The 22,353-nt window shown below is 39.2% G+C and overlaps 1 protein-coding gene across 4 annotated transcripts in view; it reads left to right on the top strand.

Moving 5' to 3' along the window:
• The window catches only part of SLC4A10 (solute carrier family 4 member 10), a 369,946-nt gene that overhangs the window by 235,835 nt on the left and 111,758 nt on the right, over positions 1-22,353 (top strand). For all 4 annotated transcript variants that reach the window (XM_073647057.1, XM_073647056.1, XM_073647058.1 and 1 more), the window contains exons 3-5: positions 11,082-11,234; positions 17,190-17,328; positions 19,132-19,292. In XM_073647057.1, coding sequence (XP_073503158.1) covers positions 11,082-11,234; positions 17,190-17,328; positions 19,132-19,292 — 453 coding nt within the window. The remainder of the gene's footprint in view (positions 1-11,081; positions 11,235-17,189; positions 17,329-19,131; positions 19,293-22,353) is intronic.

Here is a 22,353-nt window from a genome sequence, read left to right as displayed (position 1 = left end):
GTCAGCTAGACACTATTACTGTTTCTGTTTTTTTTTACGGAAAAAAGGCAAAAAGCTGGACAATATAGATTTGTACCGTGGAACTGCAAAACCACAGTTATAGTTATGTGGCCTACACCAGAATCTTTTAAACAGATATATTTGTGTCTGAACAGTCAGGGAGACACTATTACTGTTTTTTTAATGCAAAAAGGCCAACAGCTGGATATTACAGAGATTTGAACCGTGGAACTGCAAAACCTCAGTTATAGCTATGTGGCCTACACCAGAATCTTTTAAACAGATATATTTGTGTCTGAACAGTCAGGGAGACACTACACTATTACTGTTTTTTTTAACAGAAAAAAAGCCAAAAGCTGGATAATACAGAGATTTGAACCGTGGAACTGCAAAACCACAGTTATAGTTATGTGGCCTACACCAGAATCTTTTAAACAGATATATTTCTGTCTGAACAGTCAGCGAGACACTATTACTGTTTTTTTTTTACGGAAAAAAGGCCAAAAGCTGGATAATACAGATATTTGAACCGTGGAACTGCAAAACCACAGTTAGAGTTATGTAGCCTACACAAGAATCTTTTAAACAGATATATTTGTGTCTGAACAGTCAGCGAGACACTATTACTGGGTTTTTTTATGGAAAAAAGGCCAAAAGCTGGATAATACAGAGATTTGATCCGTGGAACTGCAAAACCACAGTTATAGTTTTGTGGCCTACGCCAGAATCTTTTAAACAGATATATTTGTGTCTGAACAGTCAGCGAGACACTATTACTGTTTTTTTTTACAGAAAAAAGGCAAAAAGCTGGATAATATAGAGATTTGAACCGTGGAACTGCAAAACCACAGTTAAAGTTATGTGGCCTACAACAGAATCTTTTAAACAGATATATTTGTGTCTGAACAGTCAGGGAGACACTATTACTGTTTTTTTTTACGGAAAAAAGGCCAAAAGCTGGATAATACAGAGATTTGAACCGTGGAACTGCAAAACCACAGTTATAGTTATGTGGCCTACACCAGAATCTTTTAAACAGATACAGTTATATGAAAAAGTTTGGGCACCCCTATTAATCTTAAGCTTAATGTTTTATAAAAATTGGTGTTTTTGCAACAGCTATTTCAGTTTGATATATGTAATAACTGTTGGACGCAGTAATGTTTCTGCCTTTAAATGAGGTTTATTGTACTAACAGAAAATGTGCAATCTGCATTCAAACAAAATTTGACAGGTGCATAAGTATGGGCACCCTTATCATTTTCTTGTTTTAAATACTCCTACCTACTTTTTACTGACTTACTAAAGCACTTTTTTTGGTTTTGTAACCTCATTGAGCTTTGAACTTCATAGCCTGGTGTATGCAATCATGAGAAAAGCTACTTAAAGTGGCCACTTGCAAGTTGTTCTCCTGTTTGAATCTCCTCTGAAGAGTGGCATCATGGGCTCCTCAAAACAACTGTCAAATGATCTGAAAACAAAGATTATTCAACATAGTTGTTCAGGGGAAGGATACAAAAAGCTGTCTCAGCGATTTAACCTGTCAGTTTCTACTGTGAGGAACATGGTAAGGAAATGGAAGAACACAGGGACACTTCTTGTTAAGTGTAAACAAAAAAGGATATAGACGTTCATTTCAATGTAATGTATTAATATCCTTCAGACAAAATGAGGAAACCCAAATACACTAAACTATTTCTCATTCCTCATTCTACATTAATAATTTAAATAAAGAGATCAAAGTACTCAGTAAATCTGCTATTTCAAATTTTTATTAATGTTATCACAAGACATACAAACACCCCATAAAATCATGTCAAAAACCCCTTAGACATAGAAAGCCCCAATAAAATTGAGGCAGTGTGGTCAAAAGATATCACTGTAGGCACAAAAAATAAATACAGTTCAGAAAATAGGGATGTAAGACTATATCAGTAAAGTTCCAAACCTCTTAGTTTCGTGGGATGTGCCCCATGTCCCTGCCATTAGATTATCACAAAACATGTGTAAATAGAATACATGCCCATATATATAAGCCATAAAAATATCATATGACATGTACAGAAAAGTACAGATTCTCACATTTTGAGGGATATATTCTCATATGGGATTATCATATAACATATATAGACAGAGTACAGGTCCTCATAATTTGAGGGAGATATCCTCCTGTACAAGTCATTAGATTATCGTGCAACACATGTAAGTAAAGTATAAATCCTCATGGTTTGAGGTATATCTCCCATATACAAGCCAGTAGAATAATCACAGTGGTTACATCAATTACAGCTTACATATGGAACACATAAGCTAGTACATAAAATCGGGTGCATATCACCAATCATAAGGATCATATAAGAATCCTTATCAGCAATCAAGTGATATCAGCATTATAGTACCCCCAAGGTAGGCATAGTACAAACCAATGCCAGAGTGTTGTAAGACCACACTGCCTCGTACCCCAACGCGCGTTTCGCGTGCTGCTTCGTCGGGGGGTACAGAGGCAGTGCCACACCTGATATATTTATATAAAGAAAGGAGTGAAGCACACCTGTTATTCCCTCTGTGTATTGGGGCGCACGCATGCCGTCCAGGGCGCGTCGCCATCACTCGGCCGGCGTCCAGGAAGTCGAAATGCGCATGCGCGCATATCGGTTCCTGATAGGACGCCAGTCGAGGGAGGCGAGGCCGCCATGACACATCACGCGCGCGCACCACACCGGGTCCGCGCACACTCCATATTAAGTCTGGGCAAAGTTGCCCTCAAACCCTATCCATACATAAACAATACAATTTGGTAATACATAGTAGATGCATCTTTAAGTCCATCACGATGACGTTATCTTTCCACTTGATGATTCACATTTTAACCCATCCTGCATTATTAAAGAAAATAGAAAAGTAATAATATACATTCCAGACAAGCAGAAAGAAAATAATAAATGCAGAGTTCTACATCAGAATGGTGTCTACAATGAAATAATTATAGAATTCTCCTGATATTATTATATAGAGTGTACATATCATCACAAATAATTATAAAAATATTGTTGTAAAATTATATTAAAGTAAAAAGTCATCTTGATGAAGTATAAAGTATCAATATACAAATCTAAGTAGATAAATAATTATATTTCATGAATGGTCGACATCCCTATAATAACCATATTGTATGTATAAAGATAAATGATCACAGTGATCAAAGTGACATATCGAGATAGGGAAATTAGATAACCAGGAGTAGCAACATAGAAGGTACAGTGTAGTGGGACAAGGCATAACCGCAACAGTGCCATCATATTCAATCCCATTATAAAAGGTCACACCAGAAATGGCGCAAAACTCACTGAATTATTTAGGCCCTTCGGTTTAATTGTATCAAGGATAGTGATCCATTTTGCTTCAGTTTTATGTAACAGATTTTTTTAACTTCTTGTTAAGGCCAGAAGTGGCAGGCCAAGAAAAACATCAGAAAGGCAGAGAAGAAGAATGGTGAGATCAGTCAAGGACAATCCTCAGATCACCTCCAGAGAGCTGCAGCATCAACTTGCTGCAGATGGTGTCACTGTGCATCGGTCAACTATACAACGCACTTTGCACAAGGAGAAGCTGTATGGGAGACTGATGTGAAAGAAGCCGTTTCTGCAAGCACGCCACAAACAGAGTCGGCTGAGGTATGCAAAAGCACATTTGGAGAAGCCAATTTCTTTTTGGAAGAAGGTCCTGTGGACTGATGAAACCAAGATTGAGTTGTTTGGTCATACAAAAAGGCATTATGCATGGCGGCAAAAAAACACAGCATTCCAAGAAAAACACTTGCTACCCACAGTAAAATTTGGTGGAGGTTCCATCATGCTTTGGGGCTGTGTGGTCAATGCCGGCACCGGGAATCTTGTTAAAGTTGAGGGACGCATGGATTCCACTCAGTATCAGCAGATTCTTGACAATAATGTTCAAGAATCATTGACAAAGTTGAAGTTACGCAGGGGATGGATCTTTCAGCAAGACAATGATCCAAAACACCGCTCCAAATCTACTCAGGCATTCATGCAGAGGAACAATTACAATGTTCTGGAATGGCCATCCCAGTCCCCAGACCTGAATATCATTGAACATCTGTGGGATCATTTGAAGAGGGCTGTCCATGCTCGGCGACCATCAAACTTAACTGAACTGGAATTGTTTTGTAAAGAGGAATGGTCAAAAATACCTTCATCCAGGATTCAGGAAATCATGAAAAGCTACAGGAAGCGACTAGAGGCTGTTATTTTTGCAAAAGGAAGATCTACTAAATATTAATGTCACTTTTCTGGTGAGGTGCCCATACTTATGCACCTGTCAAATTTTGTTTGAATGCAGATTGCACATTTTCTGTTAGTATAATAAACCTCATTTCAAGGCAGAAACATTACTGTGTCCAACAGTTATTACATATATTAAACTGAAATAGCTGTTGCAAAAACACCAATTTTTATAAAACATTAAGCTTAAGATTAATAGGGGTGCCCAAACTTTTTCATATAACTGTATATTGGTGTCTGAACAGTCACAGACACACTCAATTTTTTTTGGAGGGGGGGGGGGATACCAAAAGGTTAATAAGACGCGTATTTGGACAGTCTGACTGAGGGAAAAAAAATACAGGATTTAGATGAAAAAAAAAGGATTTTTCCTGGCCCCTGAGACCTGGGGATAAGTTTAGCAATTTGACCAACAGGAGCACACAGGACTGTAATGCAGTGTTTGTTGGTATAACCACTGTGTCTCCTATACAGCCTGCCTGCCTACCTGATATCTGGGATGGATATTAGTCCTGAGAAGAACTGTTTGTTTGATTGGGCAGGCTTTAGAGACCCTACAGTAACTATTTCGCACTATATATCTCTCCCTATCTCAGCAGCACTGACCCTACACTGTCTGATCCCGGGCGACTGTGTCCAGGATGGGGGCGCCCGGTTTTAAATACTCGAGGTGACACTGTGCGGCCAGCCAATCACTGTAATGCCCACAAACAGCATGGCTGCAGCATTACAGTGACTGGCTGGCAATCCCTGCATGTTCATTGGCTCTGTAAAGAGCACCAAACATGCAGGGCGGAGACCCGAGCTCCCGCCCGAGTAACCCGGAAATGCTCGGTGCTCGCCGAACATCCCGAGTAGTGAGATGCTCGGGCGAGTACAGAGCAGTGTCGAGCATGCTCGCTCAACACTAGTAAAAAAAACTTGATGAAAAAAGTGCAGTAAACCTCAAGTGTTGAAAAGCAGCTTATAGTCCCTGAGTGTAGATCTTACTCGAACAATATACTTTTGTCTCAGCTATCCCAGAAATGTGTTACCTGATTATAACCGTTGTGCTTTAATTACGCTATTTAATTTGCAGCGGTTGCTGAAGGTGACTTTGTAGATTAGATCATTCCTTCTCATTAATATCTGGGTGCATTGTAAACAATTACTGAATATATATGTTCTGCACAATGTATGGAAAGATAAGACTTAAGAAGAGAAATTACCAGGATTTCAATTCTAGTGAGTGTTTTGCAGATCACAGACTATAAATGGTGGAGGAGGGATGTTATGTACTATTCTGAGGATTAGGAGAGTATTACAGGTGACCTAAGGTCAATTGTAAAGCAGAAAAAGAAAATTACCGGCAGCAAATAAGAACCAATGGAAACTAATGGCCATGTTTTCCAATTTTAGAGATCATGAGAAAAAACTATCATAAAGGGAAATTTATAACGAAAGATATTTCTCATGTCAGTTTTACATGGGGCTGCCTTGCATTTGTTTACGCCAAGTTTGTCAAAGTTTTATAATGCAAATGTAACATATCCTTAACACTTCTGTCTAGAGCTGTGTCTCCAGTTTTTATGCCAACCCTACTAGAATAAGAATGTCATTTATTTTACATTGCAATTCATAAATCTGCCTTAAAAATATTTTTTTTATTATAAATTAGATAACCACATCCATTTTCTCACACACTTTCAAAGTGTCCAAAGTGTTCCAAAATCACCAAAAGTCGCGTTTTGTTTTTTTTAAATTACGTGCAACTAAATTTACGACTTTTTTCCACCACAAAACTTACATAGGTTTAGTACGCAGAGATGTGTTACATAGGTTTAGTACGCAGAGATGTGTCTGTGGGGATATAGACTGAGCACGTGTGCACTCTTATTTAGCTCTTCAGATGGTCCTCCACTTTGCTAAACACCTTGAGCACCAGTAACTGTCCCATTGTATTATAGGAGCTCGGCTCAGTCGTTATTCATGTGACTGAACATGCTTCTTGACTGTTTCCAAAAACAACAGAATTGGGAATTTAATTGATATTTTCACATCATTTCTAGAATTATTTTGTACTGCTGCTTAAAAAATGAGTGTGCGCTAAAACTGCAAAAAAGGACCATGGCAAAGTCAGCCTATATCATTAACTTGTGGTTCCTCCAGTAGTGATGAAGCTCCTGCCGCCACATGTGAACGTAGTCCTTCTTATTCTCCGCCAGTCTCTGTCTCAGTTCAGTTCACATAATGACAATAGCGCATTTACCAAATGTTTTATTGTAATTCAGTTCAAATACCAGAATAAGAACATGGAGTGCTAACTATTCCCAAACTTCTCGTACAACATCTGGTGCATGTGAGATTTCTATATCATACAGTTGTTCATTATACAGTTGTCAACTTCCAGATCATTATACTATACCGCGGGGAGAACCGGCAAAAAAAAAGTGTAATTATGCCGCGTTGTAAGTTTCAGTCAAGGGATAAGAAATGTATGTTTTTATACACTTCAATACGCTTCATTTAGAACAGTTAATGATCTTTCGCTTTTCTTTTACGCATATCACACATCAACAAGGGCAAGAAAATGTTCTCTCAACTGCAAAAATATTATTTTAGAGTTTTTCCAGTATTACAGAACTTGTAGAAATCTGCAGTGTAATATATGGGATCATTTTCTCATTCATCTTAAAAGGATTTTTGCCATCAACTCTGACAGTAACATAATGTAGAGGCAGAGACCCTGATTTCAGTGATGTGTCACTTACTGGGCTGCTTACTGTAGTTTTGGCTAACTCGCTGTTTTATCAGCAGATTATCACTAGAGGACTACTTGGCCTGTTGCTTAGATAGTCCAAACACGCCCCCATCACCGATTGGCAGCTTTCTGCCTATGCACAGTATATATGCGAACACAAAAAACAGGAGTTTTTTGGCAAAAGTTTGACAGAATATTTTATTAAACACTTAGGACAAATTACGTACAGCAAGGAACAACCCGGCACCAAAGTTAGGCAGCATACATAAGTATATTCATGTTGATACTCATAGAAGATAGAAATCTCAATGGAAAAAGTGCAGCAGTGCTTATTCCCAAGTGGGATAACTGTTTAAGTGCTACATGCGACAATCAGAGTCCATAAATAAATTCATTGTCTAAGCAAAATAATATAACGGTTGTGTCAGCACATAAACACATAAAGCCATTTGTTAAATCATAATATTGCACTCTTACCCATTGCTTAAAAGTAGCAGCCCAACAGGAAAAGATCCCCAACGCGCGTTTTGCGTGGTGTATTTGACAGCTTCCTCGGGGGGAATGCACAGTGTACGCAGAAAGCTGCCAGTCAGTGTTGTGGGCGGGGTTATACAGAGCTCAGCATTCAGAGAACTGTTACATCTGCAGCAGAGATAACAGTGATTTTATCAAAGCTGCAGTGTCCTGTGATACATCACTGGAATCAGCGTCTCTTTTCCTACATTATGCTGCTCTCAGGTGGGGAAGCAAAAAGCTGGTAACAGACTTCCTTTAACGATTTATAATCTGGATCGCTGGAATCAGGGTTTCTTTTACTACATTATGCTGCTCTCAGGTGGGGAAGCAAAAAGCTGGGCACAGATTCCCTTTAAAGCTTTATAATCTGGATTGCTGGAATCAGGATCTCTTTTCCTACATTATGCTGCTCCTAGGTGGGGTAGCAAAAATCTGGTGACAGGTTCCCGTTAAAGCTTTATACTCTGGATCGCTGGAATCAGGGTTTCTTTTACTACATTATGCTAGTCTCAGGTGGGGAAGCAAAAAGCTGTTGACAGATTCCCTTCAAAGCTTTATAATCTGGATTCGCTGGAATCAGGATCTCTTTTCCTACATTATGCTACTCTCAGATGGAGAAGCAAAAAGCTGGTGGTCAGATTACCTTTAAAGCTTTATAATCTGTCCACAAAAATAATTTAACAAAATCTTTGATGCCACTTTTTATACTCCAGAGTCCAAACCTTTCAAAGTTGCATACGTCCTCTGTTAGGCAGAATAGAAGGCATATTCCGTATATTAGACCCCTCCCACAAGGATTTTTACAAGTAACTTTGTGGTGGAATATGTGACTGGTGCCTGTACTAAGAAAACGGAGCATGGCGGCACATTGACCTAATCTACTCTACCGTTCAAAAGTTTGGGGTCATTTAGAAATTTCATTATTTTTGAAAGAAAAGCACATTGTTTTTCAATGAAGCTAACAATAAATGAATCAGAAATACACTCTACACATTGTTAATGTGGTAAATGACTATTCTAGCTGCAAACGTCTTGTTTTTATTGCAATAGCTACATTGGTGTATAGAGGCCCATTTTCAACAACCAGCACTCCAGTGTGTTAATGGTACATTGTGTTTGCTAACTGTGTAAGAAGGCTAATGGATGTTTAGAAAACCCTAGAAAACCCTTGCACAAGTATGTTAGCTCAGCTGAAAGCAGTTTGGCTGATTTGAGAAGCTATAAAATTGACCTTCCTTTGAGCCAGTTGAGAATCTGGAGCATTACATTTGTTTGTTCTATGAAACTCAAAATGGCCAGAAAAAGAGAACTTTCATGTGAAACTCAACAGTCTATTCTTGTTCTTAGAAATGAAGGCTATTCCATGCGAGAAGTTGCCAAGAAACTGAAGATTTCCTACGACGGTTTGTATTACTCCCTTCAGAGGAGAGCACAAACAGGCTCTAACCAGAGTAGAAAGAGAAGTGGGAGGCCCCGCTGCACAACTGAGCAACAAGACAAGTACATTAGAGTCTCTAGTTTGAGAAATCGACGCCTCACAGCTCCTCAACTGGCAGCTTCATTAAATAGTACACACAAAATGCCAGTGTCAACGTCTACAGTGAAGAGGCGACTCCGGGATGCTGGCCTTCAGGGCAAAGTGGCAAAGAAAAAGCCATATCTGAGACTGGCTAATAAAAGGAAAAGATTAATATGGGCAAAAGAACACAGACATTGGACAGAGGACGATTGGAAAAAAGTTTTATGGACAGATGAATTAAAGTTTGAGGTGTTTGGATCATACAGAAGAACATTTGTGAGACGCAGAACAACTGAAAAGATGCTGGAAGAGTGCCTGACGCCATCTGTCAAGTATGGTGGAGGTAATGTCATGGTCTGGGGTTGCTTTGGTGCTGGTAAAGTAGGAGATTTGTACAAGGTAAATGGGATTTTGAATAAGGAAGGCTATCACTCCATTTTGCAACACCATGCCATACCCTGTGGACAGCGCTTGATTGGAGCCAATTTCATCCTACAACAGGACAATGACCCAAAGCACACCTCCAAATTATGCATGAACTATTTAGGGAAGAAGCAGGCAGCTGGTCTTCTATCTGTAATGGAGTGGCCAGCGCAGTCACCAGATTTCAACCCCATTGAGCTGTTGTGGGAGCAGCTTGACCGTGTGGTGCGCAAAAAGTGCCCATCAAGCCAATCCAACTTGTGGGAGGGGCTTCAGGAAGCATGGGGGGAAATTTCTCAAGATTACCTCAGCAAATTAACAGCTAGAAGCCAAAGGTCTGCAATGCTGGAATTGCTGCAAAGGGAGCATTCTGTGACCAAAGCAAAGTTTGAAGGAGAAAATTATTCTTTCAAATACAAATCATTATTTCTAACCTTGTCAATGTCTGGACTATATTTTCTAATCATTTTGCAACTCATTTGATAAATAAAAGTATGAGTTTTCATGGAAAACACAAAATTGTCTGGGTGACCCCAAACTTTTGAATGGTAGTGTACCTCTAGATAATTTCTGCAAAGTTTTATACATCTTGAGGGCACTTTACACCTTCACAGAATTTTTCCTTACTCGCCTTTTGATCCCCATCGCTCTGTCCGGGGATCCATAGTAGTCACCTCTATCAGTATCATGCCATAAATGAATGTGTGACCGCCATATACAGTGACTACTTGCAGCGGTTACGAGATTGATGGATCATGTGATGTTATTGCTGCAGGACATCAAGGGGTTACTAGAGAGGCACCGCAGAAGTGGAAGGGAATTGGATAGTTAAGAAATAGTTCTGATATCTTGTAGATTGTCAGCCCTCGTGGGAAGGGTCCTCTCTCCTCTTGTACCAGTCGCCGTGGCGTTTTTGTTCAAGATTATTGTAATTGTTTTTGCTATGTATACCCCTTTTCAACATGTAAATTGCCATGGAATAACAGGTGCTATAATAATAAATAATAATAATATAATTTTATAAGAATTCTGGATATGAGGCAACTTTTTGAAAAAAGTCACAGATATCCCCATTAAAGGGAATCTGTCGCCCCCTGGCACTTATCTCACATCTAATATGGGCATACAGGTGATAGAATTATAAATCTATAAATACCTGTATGCCTCATGATAGAGGTCTTGTTGCTGTGAAATGTCTTTTTATTCAATCAAATTTCTGATGCTTGAAGGCCAAGGGACTGAAAGAAATCCCTGCCTATTTGGTTAATTATAATGTTTCCCCCCTCCCCTGCATGTCAAAGTGCTCAGATTTGGCCTTGGCAGCTGCACATCACAGGTCACTGGGATGTGCAGGGGAGGGGGGAAACATTATAATTACCATAGTAGGCCCATATTGGAGATTAGATAAGTCCCAGGGGGTGACAGATTCCCTTTAAGTTTGGTCTTGGAAATGGGAAGCCGGGGACTTGGATCTGTAACAGAACCAAAATTTTGAATTTAACTGATGCAGACTATAAGTGAATGTCACTTTTTTATGTAAATGTAGTAATTAAACTTCTGCCCCTTTTATCATTTTTTGTAGGGCATCGCACATTGTTTATTGGAGTTCATGTACCTCTCGGTGGTCGAAAAAGTCATCGTCGTCACAGTCACCGACATCGTGGACACAAACACAAAAAAAGAGACCGGGAACGAGATTCGGGTTTAGAAGATGGACGAGACTCTCCTACATATGGTAAAGCCTATTATTCCAGTGGATTCATTAGTGTGAATGACCTATTTAGGCGGCAAGGATTGTCTACTTTTAGGGAATTTTTTTTTCTTTAAACGCATAAAAATAGGGCTAGAGTCTCATTCAAAAATTTGCACCGTTTGCCTTTTATTATCTCTATGTTACACCGTCTATTGCTGACTGCAAAATGAGTTAACTGAGAATCCTTCAGTTAGCCCGCTATGAAAGTCTAATGGGGAGTTTGTAACTCTTTTATTTGTATTTTTATGGACTCCTTTCAGCTGATTTATGACCACATCAAAGTTGAATGTGCAAGGAAACAAAGACTGTAAAAGCCAAATGGTTCAAATTTTTTATTGAAACCCAATTCCAAATTTTTTTTTTTAGTCCCAAATACATTTATTTAATAAGAAAAAAAAGTCCTTGAAGTTGGACAACCCTTTTAAATATGAGGAGGGCATATATGGGAGATTTTTGTCCAACATTATTTGTCCTATTAATTTTTAGATCTAGAAGATATTAGACTGACATACGTGCTTGGGCGATGTAAGATAGTAAAGTTTCCCCCAAATTCAATTCAGATGTGTATCTGAAAACCACCTTAAAAGACACCATATATCGATGTGCCTTTACAGGTATGCGGATCTTCCAATTAAAGGGAATTTGTCACCAGATGTATCAATGCAAACTGCATATATGTAAGCAGATTTCTTAGATGTGATGAAGCTGGTGTACTTATTATTAAAATTAATATCAAAATGACTGTGTAATCCTGATTATAAAATAACCATTTTATGAGTCTCATTAAAGAGTGAGAGAGCTCATGAGTCCAAGTGTATTCAGTCTCCTCCCCCCCATCCCAACTGACAGCTGCAGCTTGTGCTGAGCAGTGTGAGATCTCAGCAGCAGCAGCAGCAGCAGGGAGGAGGGACACTGAGGAGCTGTCAATCATGCTAGGTGGGATTGAGTTTATACTTTCAGAAAGGATTATACAGCCATTCTAACATGGATTATCACAGTTAGTACACCAGCCTCATAATTTCTAATAGATTATTTAATAATGTATGCGGTTTATATTATTTATATTGTGTAGTGTGACAAATCCACTTTAAAATTTAAGGGAATGACAGAAACAGCGGAGGCAACTTGGTTTATTATAATCTCATACATATTGGGCCAGTTTGTAATTATAATCCAGCCCTTGGATATAAGCAAAATTATTCTCATCCATTGACACCAAGCAAAGCTCTTGGAAATAATGAGACATTGCAACAAAAATTTGATTTTTAGTATGTGTTAATTAGGCCATATTTTATTGTATGCATATGACACGGACGTACCGCTGTCCATGGTGCTGACCGCTTTAGTGCCGCATATATTAGGATTGTTAACTTGTTTTTTCTGTCTTTTACAATACATCTTCTGCATTATATTTTGTTGCAGAATTTTTTTTCATGCTATCACCACTCATATTTCTTCTTCCTTCTCAGGTCTGCTGTGCAACCTATATTTTATTTACTTTTTTTTAAAAAAATCAATAATACAATCAGACCATTTAAAAATGTAATAACTCTTATGTGTTAAAAATTCACATTTATTCTTTTATAAACAATAAATATACTTCTTAGAAATTATTTTTGATTAGTTTTGTAGATTAGGTCTGTAAGGTCGGGAAAGCGAATTGAATTCAGAGCTTTTTGAAATTATCCACTGTCCAAAAATTTGCCTTTATGAGCGTTTTGTGCCTCTTCCGCAAAGAAACAAGGACCAAGAACTCTTTCTCCACTAACACCGCACCAAACCGTTACTCAGACCTGGGCAAACTGTGGCCCGCTGACACAGTCAGCCAGACGCAGGAGAAAGCCTGAGCTATTATCTTACTCAGACTCAGCATTCTGATTGTAGCTCCGCCCCCCTGTGGATGCCATCTTCTCATTGGTGGATGTGGGGATGCTCAGTTCCTTGCTTGCAGAGCAGAGCTACTGTAATGTCTTCAGGTCAGGAGTGTTCAAGAAGAGGGAAACTTGGACTACTACACCCATCTGCTGCACATAGTGGGCAAGTGACATCTAAGTTGAGCCCCATGGTGTAAAATAACAGCTAGGAGCTGACATTGTGTCTACTGTGCTGATCAGTTCACAGCACAGCACTGCCTCCTTTCTCAGACCGCAGTTTACACTCAGTGAGAGCAGCTAATTATCTGCAGCTTACTGAGTCTTCCCCTGGCAGCTCAGACTGATCGGAGAGAACATTTGCATTCCTAGTGAATGACTCCAACAGTGAAGTGCCCCTCCTCACCTGGGATATTCTATGTGCTCCCCAAACTGCACCCCACATACTCTGCTGCCTCTCCACCTTTGAGTGAGGGTTAACCCTTACCTCACCCTTTACACTGAGCTTTTGAGTTATTGCGCTGTGTTCTATGTCCTGTGCAGGTGAGGTAAGTGTTAAGCTCCTCACAATGCTCCCTGCTGTGATCTGTGACTTATCACAGCCATAGACTTTAATAAAGATCCCCCCCACCTGCCTGTTACCTCCTGCCCCACATGTGATGTGGATCTATGCATGTGGAACAGGGGTGGGCAAACAACTTTTTTTTTCCACATGCTCCCAATTTATGTATTGATTGATCAATTGCCAATGCTTGCTATGATAAACTTTATTGTAGCAAGTATTATCAGGGTGTGTTCACACAACTGTATTTTCGGTCCTAGTGCTTTTCGTGAAAAAAATAAAATAAACCTGACTTCACACGGACAGGACTAGTAGCAATGCTTTGCAATTGAGCTATTCAGATTACAGTTTAAGTCCATGGCCCCACTATCAGTATTTGGCAGAATTTTTTTCTCAGGACTGGGAGCCAAAACCAGGTGAGGAACAATCAGAGAATAATAGAAGATATAATAGAAACAAGTCACTAGTTCTGCATTTATCACCCACTCCTGAGAAAAAATACTGACTGAATACTGATAGTGGGGCCGTGGCCTAACACAGACCAAATATCCGTGTGAAAAAGATCACAGCACACACCAGTTTCTTCTGTGTATCGGATAACACTCACTTATTGAAGTCAGAGTTTGCAAAAAAAAATATTGAATCACATATTAATCATCTGTATGGCATCTGATTTTTACAGATACATTTCGATTACAATCATACGAAACTGTATTTGTTTTTGTACATTTTATTCACTTCTGATATATAAAAATGGATCACAATACAGATGATAAAAATAGTCTGCCTTTCTGGATGACAATCATGACATCGCTCGTGTAAACGTAATCATATAATCACCTTCTTTTTATAAAGCGATAAAATTAATATTGAGCAGAATTAAAGGGGCGGCCTAAAACAGAAGGTAAATTTCATACTAAATGTCTATTTAATTCAATCCAATCACTTATCTAGTACAGTTCAATTAAAAATTCCCTACCGTTTCCTCTCTACTCTAACTTCTTGTTTGTTTTTTCTCATCCAATGATGTTTTGTTGAGAATTCCAGTGCATTCTGGGATACTCACATGGGACGTCATCAAGGGGAAAAGGATGCGATCACTGACGCTGCTTTCCTCACATTTAAACGAAACACCATCAGTGACCTCTGTTTCGGAGTCTGGGTTAGTCCCTGCTTGCTGCGTGGTGTCCTTACAATTTCCACTGACAGCGCACTCTCTTGCTGGCTCATCACTTCTCTTTAGAGCCAGCAAGGGAGTGCACTGTCACTGTTCATTCAAAGGAATATAGTGCCGGGAGCTCATACTGTCCATAGGTCACAATTTATAACCGATGCATTATCAGTAGAGCAGGGACTAGCCCAACCTCTGAAACAGACATAATTGATGCCACTTCATTTCATGGAGGGGGCAGAAGCTGCAGAAGTGACCACAGCTTCTACCACCTTATGACGTCCTGTGTGAGTATTCCAAACAAAATGCCATTGGAGGTTAAAAAAAAAAGACTGGAAGTCAGACTGGAGAGGGTATATTAGGGAATTTTCAATTGAAGTATATAAAAAAAGGAGATTAGAAAATTACATTATTTAGATAAATGTTTAGTATGAAATTCACCTTTGGTTTCGGACCACCCCTTTAAGTTCAGCCGACTGGTTCGGCCCTCAAAAGCAGTGCCAGTTTCTCATGTGGCCCCTTGGGAAAATTAATTGCCCACCCCTGCCGTTACTTTTACGGGTTGCAACTCACGTTGATGGAGTATTCTTGGGTTTTCCTCTCTCCCAAAAATGCATATTTTGTTTATTGACAAAACCGTTTAGATGAAAGATTATGAGATGAGATTGTTCATGAAATTTTCTTCCTACCTTGCAAAACCTTGGATCTGGGCACCATGAACGAATCGTGCCCGATAATCTGCTGGTTACAATTGCTGCACTACCTGTATTTTATGCGGGAATAAATTCAGCATCCTTTGAATCCTCTGCAGTCAGCTTTTGGATATGCCCAGCTTCTGGGATTGCCTTTAGGTTGATGTTGAAAATGACGAATATACGCACAATTGATTGTTGATTTTGTAGATAAAATTGGATTATTTTTACTCGTTGCTCTGTCGTGAATTTCTCGATATTTAATTCCCAAGAATTACATATAAATAATCTGATTTTTTTTTTCTGATTAATAGAAAAAAAGTTATTTTATTTTAAAATGGTCTAGTGACTTTTGGGCCACCTGTTACAAGTAAAGATAAGAAACTTTGTAATATATCTTTTCAAAGAAATCTGCTTCTTTCTCCTCTTGGATTTTTCATTCATTTTCAATTCTACTCCTCTCCCTCTCTGAAGAGACAATTTGCATTTTTAATTTCCCAGAGGAGCCTGCATAGCCTATAAGTCTCCTCACTCTGACATGCCAGGCTTGACTTGTCAATTTCCACAAGGAGAAACATACCGCTCGACCCCAGTCCAGAGCCTCTCACCTACCCAAATCAGATCTCATACTTTGCACTGATGAGGGGCAACACCCTGAAACACTGTGTCTGCAAATTGAGATTCTGGTTTGGCTTTTATCCTACGTCATATTGACAAGGCTAGTTAAAGGGTCGATAATGACTTTTAGGATCGCTGCTTCCCATAGGTGGCACTACAGTTCTAGTCCTCTTCTTCTCTGAAGAGACAATTTGCATAATCAGTTCATAGGTAAAATCTGTCTTTAGTGAATACAAATTTTCCCATTATTAAGATAGAAGATGAGAGTTTCTGCTCATAATATTCTATGGAAGAGGGAGCAGGAGGAGCAAGAGGCAGGCACAGACATTCTGCTGCAAGTTGTCTTGAAATGACTGTTACATTTTAAAAATGTAAAGTTTTCAGGTGGCGCTAAAGTTCTAGTACTCTTCCACTCTAAATAGACAATTTGCGTATTCAGTTCATAGGTAAAATCTGTCTTTAGTGAATACAAATTTTCCTATTATTAAGATAGAAGATGAGAGTTTCTCTTCATAATATTCTATGGAAGAGGGAGCAGGAGGAGCAAGAGGCAGGCACTGACATTCTGCTGCAAGTTCTCTTGAAATGACAGTTACATTTTAAAAATGTAAAGATTTCGTACATTTGCAGCTCCCATTACAAGTTTCAACGTCAGCCCCAAATTGTGAACCTTTGGGATTCATTCTTGGCCAAAAACATGGCCTTCTAGGTTATCTGCTAGTACTCTGCTGTCTGGTCTGTTGAGACTGTTTGCCAGGAGTGATTTTGCGAGCTGCATTTTAAAGGATTTGTCTCTTATTTGACTTCTCCTTTAAATGATACTGAGCTGTTGTACTTGCCACACAAATCTATTTATTGTTCTGATCAATAGGACATAAGAACAATTTATTTTTCATTATGTTCTACAGATCAATAACTCGGCTCCATGTACACGGATCAAGATGAATCTATGGGCTTAGAGGGGCTTTACATGTGCACGCGTCTTACATTTTTTACTCTTTTCTCTTTTCCCGTTGGTTGTAGACACGCCATCTCAGAGGGTGCAGTTCATCCTGGGAACTGAGGATGATGATGAAGAACACATACCCCATGATCTGTTCACAGAGCTGGATGAAATATGCTTACGTGAGGGAGATGATGCAGAATGGAGAGAGATGGCCAGGTCAGTGTTCATGCATTGGGGTTGTCCACGTTTGGAGACATTTTATTTTTGTACTTTAATGTATTTATTTCAGGATAAAAAAATCATTTTTGCAATTGGGTTTCGCTAAACATTTTGCACCATTTGGCTTTTACTGGGTCTTCGTTTCAAGGCACATTCAACTTTGTTGTGGCCTGTGGTCATAAATCAGATGAGAGGAGCTCAGAAAATACATACAGCTAAGAGAGTTACAAACTATGCAATCAGACCGTCAGAATGACCTCACTGAAACCCAATTGCTAAAGTTATTTTTAACCTAAAATACGTGCATTTAAGTAATAAAAAGAAAATTGTCCCCAAAAGTGGACAACTCTTTCTTTTTTTACATCAGTTACAAAATAAGATTAAAGAGTAATTTTTTTTTCATGAATCGATAATAATAACGATGATAATAAAGTTTGTAATATATCTTATCAGAGAAATCTTCTTTCTCGTACTGGATTGATCATTCGCTCTCAATACATGGGTAAAATTAGTATTCAGTGAAGACCGATTTTTCCATTATCTAGGTAGGAAATGACAGTTGGTGCTCATAAAATTCTATGGAGAGTGGTGGGTGGAGAAGAAGGGAGGAGCTGCAGGCAGACAGAAGTATTACATTTCAAGTTCTCCTGAAATAACAGTTTTTAAAGGTTTCATCCACTTTTATAAAACTTTCTGCCATACTCTGGTATAGTTCTAAAAATCTTTTTTTTTTTTAAATTGAGCATTACTTACCCTTCACGGGTCCAGTACTGGGTCTCCACCGCTGCCAAATTCTTTGTTGTTTGGCTGCAGTGGTGACATCATGTTGCCAGTACTGCGGACAATCACTGGGCTTATCAGTTCTGCATGCCTAGAAGTGATTGGCTGCAGTGCTACCGATGTGATGTCACCCTTCATCCAAATACCAGAGAGTATGGCAGTGGTGAAATTATGGACCCCGGGGAGGGTAAGTAATACTCACTTTGGTTTTTTATAACTTATATTAATATATGGAAGAAGATTTTCTAAAAGAGGTCAAGACCTTTAAATGGTTTTGTGCACCCATCTCTTAAAGGGTACCACCACTTGAAGCATGTCAACTGTTATAGAGTTGGTGCGAATCGATCCGCATGACCCGGTCATTGGCTACGTCAGTGATCTGTGTCTGCCGGATGGGAACCATAAAAACTGCCTCCTACATCTCGGCATATGTGGATCTTCTATTGATCACATGTGCATCATGCCCCAACAATGACGTCCCACCAGGATGTCTAATCAAAAGAAGAAGAGCCGCGGATGCTGTCAGGTCAGAGATGGTTCTCAGGGACCACAGATTACTGACGTGACCGATGACCAAGAAGTGCGAATAGATTCACATCAACTCTACATTGTAGTAAATGATGGCAGATCACAAGGAGACACAATCACATAATGATTCCTGGGAGTCTGCCTTCTGAGAACACCTCGCAAATATAGAGATTGAAGAGGCCACAGCCCAACTTTAGCGTTGCCTCCCCGTCTGGTGCCGCAGTGCAGCGAATAGCGCAGAAGACCCCTGAGCTGTGTGAAAACTGTAAAGGGGGCACATCGCTGAACCAGCACTGTGGCCCCTTTATGGTGGCATATCCTAGAGATTTGCCATCACTTGCTGAGGTGGAAATACCCCTTTATGAATAATGTTGTCCGGTAACATCCATAATGTGCAGTACATCCGCAGCAGTAAATACAGTCTACTTTGAACAGTTTGTTAGGTAGAAATTTGTTTGGTTGATTCTACTTAACCAACACTTGTTTGAACAGATGGTTGAAGTTTGAAGAAGATGTGGAAGATGGCGGAGAGCGGTGGAGCAAGCCCTACGTGGCTACATTGTCTCTTCATAGCTTGTTTGAGTTGAGGAGTTGTATTCTGCATGGAACGGTCTTATTGGACATGAGAGCGAACACTCTGGAAGAGATTGCAGGTACCATAATATTACTCATACTGGATCTGCATGACCTGATGTGCAAAAAGTGATAAAACATCAAAATAAAACATGATATTTCTTTATGCAGCTGTGTAACTCTCTTATTCTAGAATCCTACAATAACGATGACTTCAGATCGGCCGTCCGTCCATCATTTCCTGTGCCAAACTCTGTGCCCCACAAATAACCCATTAACTTAAACAGTCGCATCAATGATGTTTACTACATTCCCATTTACTTACTTCAGGGTATTTTCTCATTGTTTTTATCCTACGTTTTGTCTGTTAACTTCAACAATGTGAATGTGCACCTACAGATTGCACTTATACCAACAGGTTTGTCTAGGTGTGCCAGCTCACTTTTTTTGGTTTTGCTTTAGTTCCTTGTACGTTGTACATATTGGGGTCTGCCACTCCCACCCCCCTCTTTGTGATGTGCACCTTGTCTATATAGCTTTCTACAGGCAGGTGTATAACAGTCATATCCAGGTCCTGCTCTACCCCCGTCCATTTTGAGGCCTGATGGCACATAGCGAGGTGAGATACTAGAGTTAGGGTCTATCCTGATTGGGTACTCCTTGTCGCAGTGGGATAGATTGTACTCTTTTTTTTTATATAACATTGTCAACTAAGTACCCAATTTACATGTGCTACTACTATTTATTTGCTCATTGTTTTTAACCTACGTTTTTTTCTGCTAATGACCACAGTGTGAATCTGCACCTACACATTGCACTCATACCAACAGGTGTGCCGCCTCATTTTTGGTTTTACATTCTTCAGTTGTTGCACCATAGAAAATAGATTTTAAAGGGGTTTGCCACTACTTAGATTTTGATTCCATATCCCTAGCATAGGTGATCAATATCAGATACCCTGCACCGATCAGCTCCAGCGGCAGCCATATTTAGACAATATACAAAGCCGGAGCATCACAGTTTCGTACTCTGTGTAGTGGCTGTTGCCGAAAACTGCAGCTCAGCTCCTTTATTCTTCAGTAGGAGCCGAACTGTACTTGAGCTACAATTCTTGACAACCCTTTTAAAGAATTTTCCATTTACACCATGGAACCTGAAAATAATTATGTAAAATGCTCACCAAAATACAAAAGTGCAAATGAGACCATTATATGACCTCGATTCTACAATCTTTAGCGTTTACTCCTCTTCTAGTCAATAGAAGTTATAGAAGCTTCTGTTATTCTCTGCCTCTTTCTCCCTCCAGCTTCTCTCTTCTCACGTCTCAGTAGACTTCTAGATGCATCAGATCTAATTTGATCTCCTACTGAAGACAGATCCGTAGACAGATTTGAGCACTTTTTAAGAGTGACTGATAAGTGGAAAAATAGGCTTTTTTTTCTAATAAAATGCATTACAAAGTTTCTACTCTTTGCTTGTACTGTTGTTTTCTGAAAAAAAAGTGAAATTACTGTTTAAACACAATCTGTCAACAGGTTTTTGCTAAGCCATTTGAGAACAGCATGATGTTGGGTCAGAGAACATGATTCCAGCAATGTCTCACTTACTTTACCGGGTCCTGCAGTTTTGATTAAAAATTGTTTTATCTGCTGCAGATCTAGCAGTTCTGTGAATGCTGAGCTCTGCAAAACTCTGCCCACATCACTGATTGGCTGCTTTCTGCGTACACTGTGCATAGGCAGAAAGCTGCCAATCAGTGGTGGAGGCGCAGTTATATAGAGCTCATGAATGTGGAGGACTACTTGGCAGAAGGTTTACTAGTCCTCTAGTGATAATCTCCTGCTGAGAAAACAGTGATTTGATGAAATCAGGGTCTCTGTCTCTACATTTACATCCACAAGCCCGGAATGAGAATTGGCCTTGGGCATCTTCCAGACTTTTTGTAGTGGTACTGATTAATTTTAACAATCAAGCTGCAGCTGCACGCCAAAGCAATACTGTACCTTGAGCCTCATGCAATTTTGTGGACTGCAGCGGTCATTCCCTACGTATCTCCGATCTTGATTTCCTTGCAGTGTGAGTGTCAAAAATGGAAGAACAAAATTATGTTGCATTCGTATAAAATGCCAAATGTATCTTTTAAAGATACACATTAATTCTAGTTTTAGTTTATTGGGGAAAGTGACAATTGTGTCTCTTTAAAATCAGAGAAGCTTCTGTTGCAAATTAGAAGAGAGTAAATTACAATTTCACAAATGTCATATTTATTCTTTTTTTGAGGTTATCTTCTTTTTTTTTTCCTTTTCTTTTTTTTTCCAATTCTGCATTATATTTTGGTTAAAGCCGTATAACATATGATAAGATACAGATTCTACGTCTCCAATTAATTGGGCTCCAAAATGCCAACAATTCTGCTTTGACAACTCCTGTCCGTAACAAGATAAAACCACAGATGTTATACTTAATTGTTCTCATCTAAAATGACTTAATCTGACTAAAGTTGTATCAACCAAATATGTTTATATGTTTTCTAAAATTAATTAAATCATAATCATTATAATATATTCTGCAGCTTAAAGGGTTTTTTTTCTTCATTTCGGCTATACCTTTTTATCAGAAGGATTCCCTCGAATAAAGCAGACTGAAGGTTTTCCTACCGCTTGGACCTTAACAATCTGCTGTAATTTGTTGGAAATCATGACAAAAAGTGTTCCAATCCTCTGTAGCTCCACCGCAGGTGAAATGAGGCATTACACATTTTTGTCCTCCAGAGAAAGAAATGCTCTTCCTAACGGATGAAGGTCTTCATAGGTGTATTCCCCTCTCATCTCCCATCAGAAGACCCTAATAAAGTTTACCATCTTTTTATTTCTTTTTCCAATCAGACATCTCCTTTAAAAAGCAGTCAAGAAGAGATAGGAAGCGATAGAAAGAGCGGGATTTGTATGCCAAATCTTCTTGCCCTCGTTATGACCATATGTCAGCGGACCTGAGAAATCTAGGACACATTGGTTGACCGGCTGTCTGACAACTTCTTAGATAATCATTACTTAGATGTTCCATATCATCCATTCTCCTGTATAAGATTTAGGCTGAAATAACAAGTCTGTGAAATACGGACCGAACTCGAATCACAATATC

Source organism: Phyllobates terribilis, unplaced genomic scaffold (assembly GCF_046119375.1).
Source record: "Phyllobates terribilis strain yellow unplaced genomic scaffold, ASM4611937v1 Scaffold_9__5_contigs__length_417890890, whole genome shotgun sequence".
NCBI classification, from domain to species: domain Eukaryota; kingdom Metazoa; phylum Chordata; class Amphibia; order Anura; family Dendrobatidae; genus Phyllobates; species Phyllobates terribilis.
The sequence above is the reverse complement of the archived record's forward strand: the minus strand, read 5'-3'. Positions and strand labels throughout refer to the sequence as shown.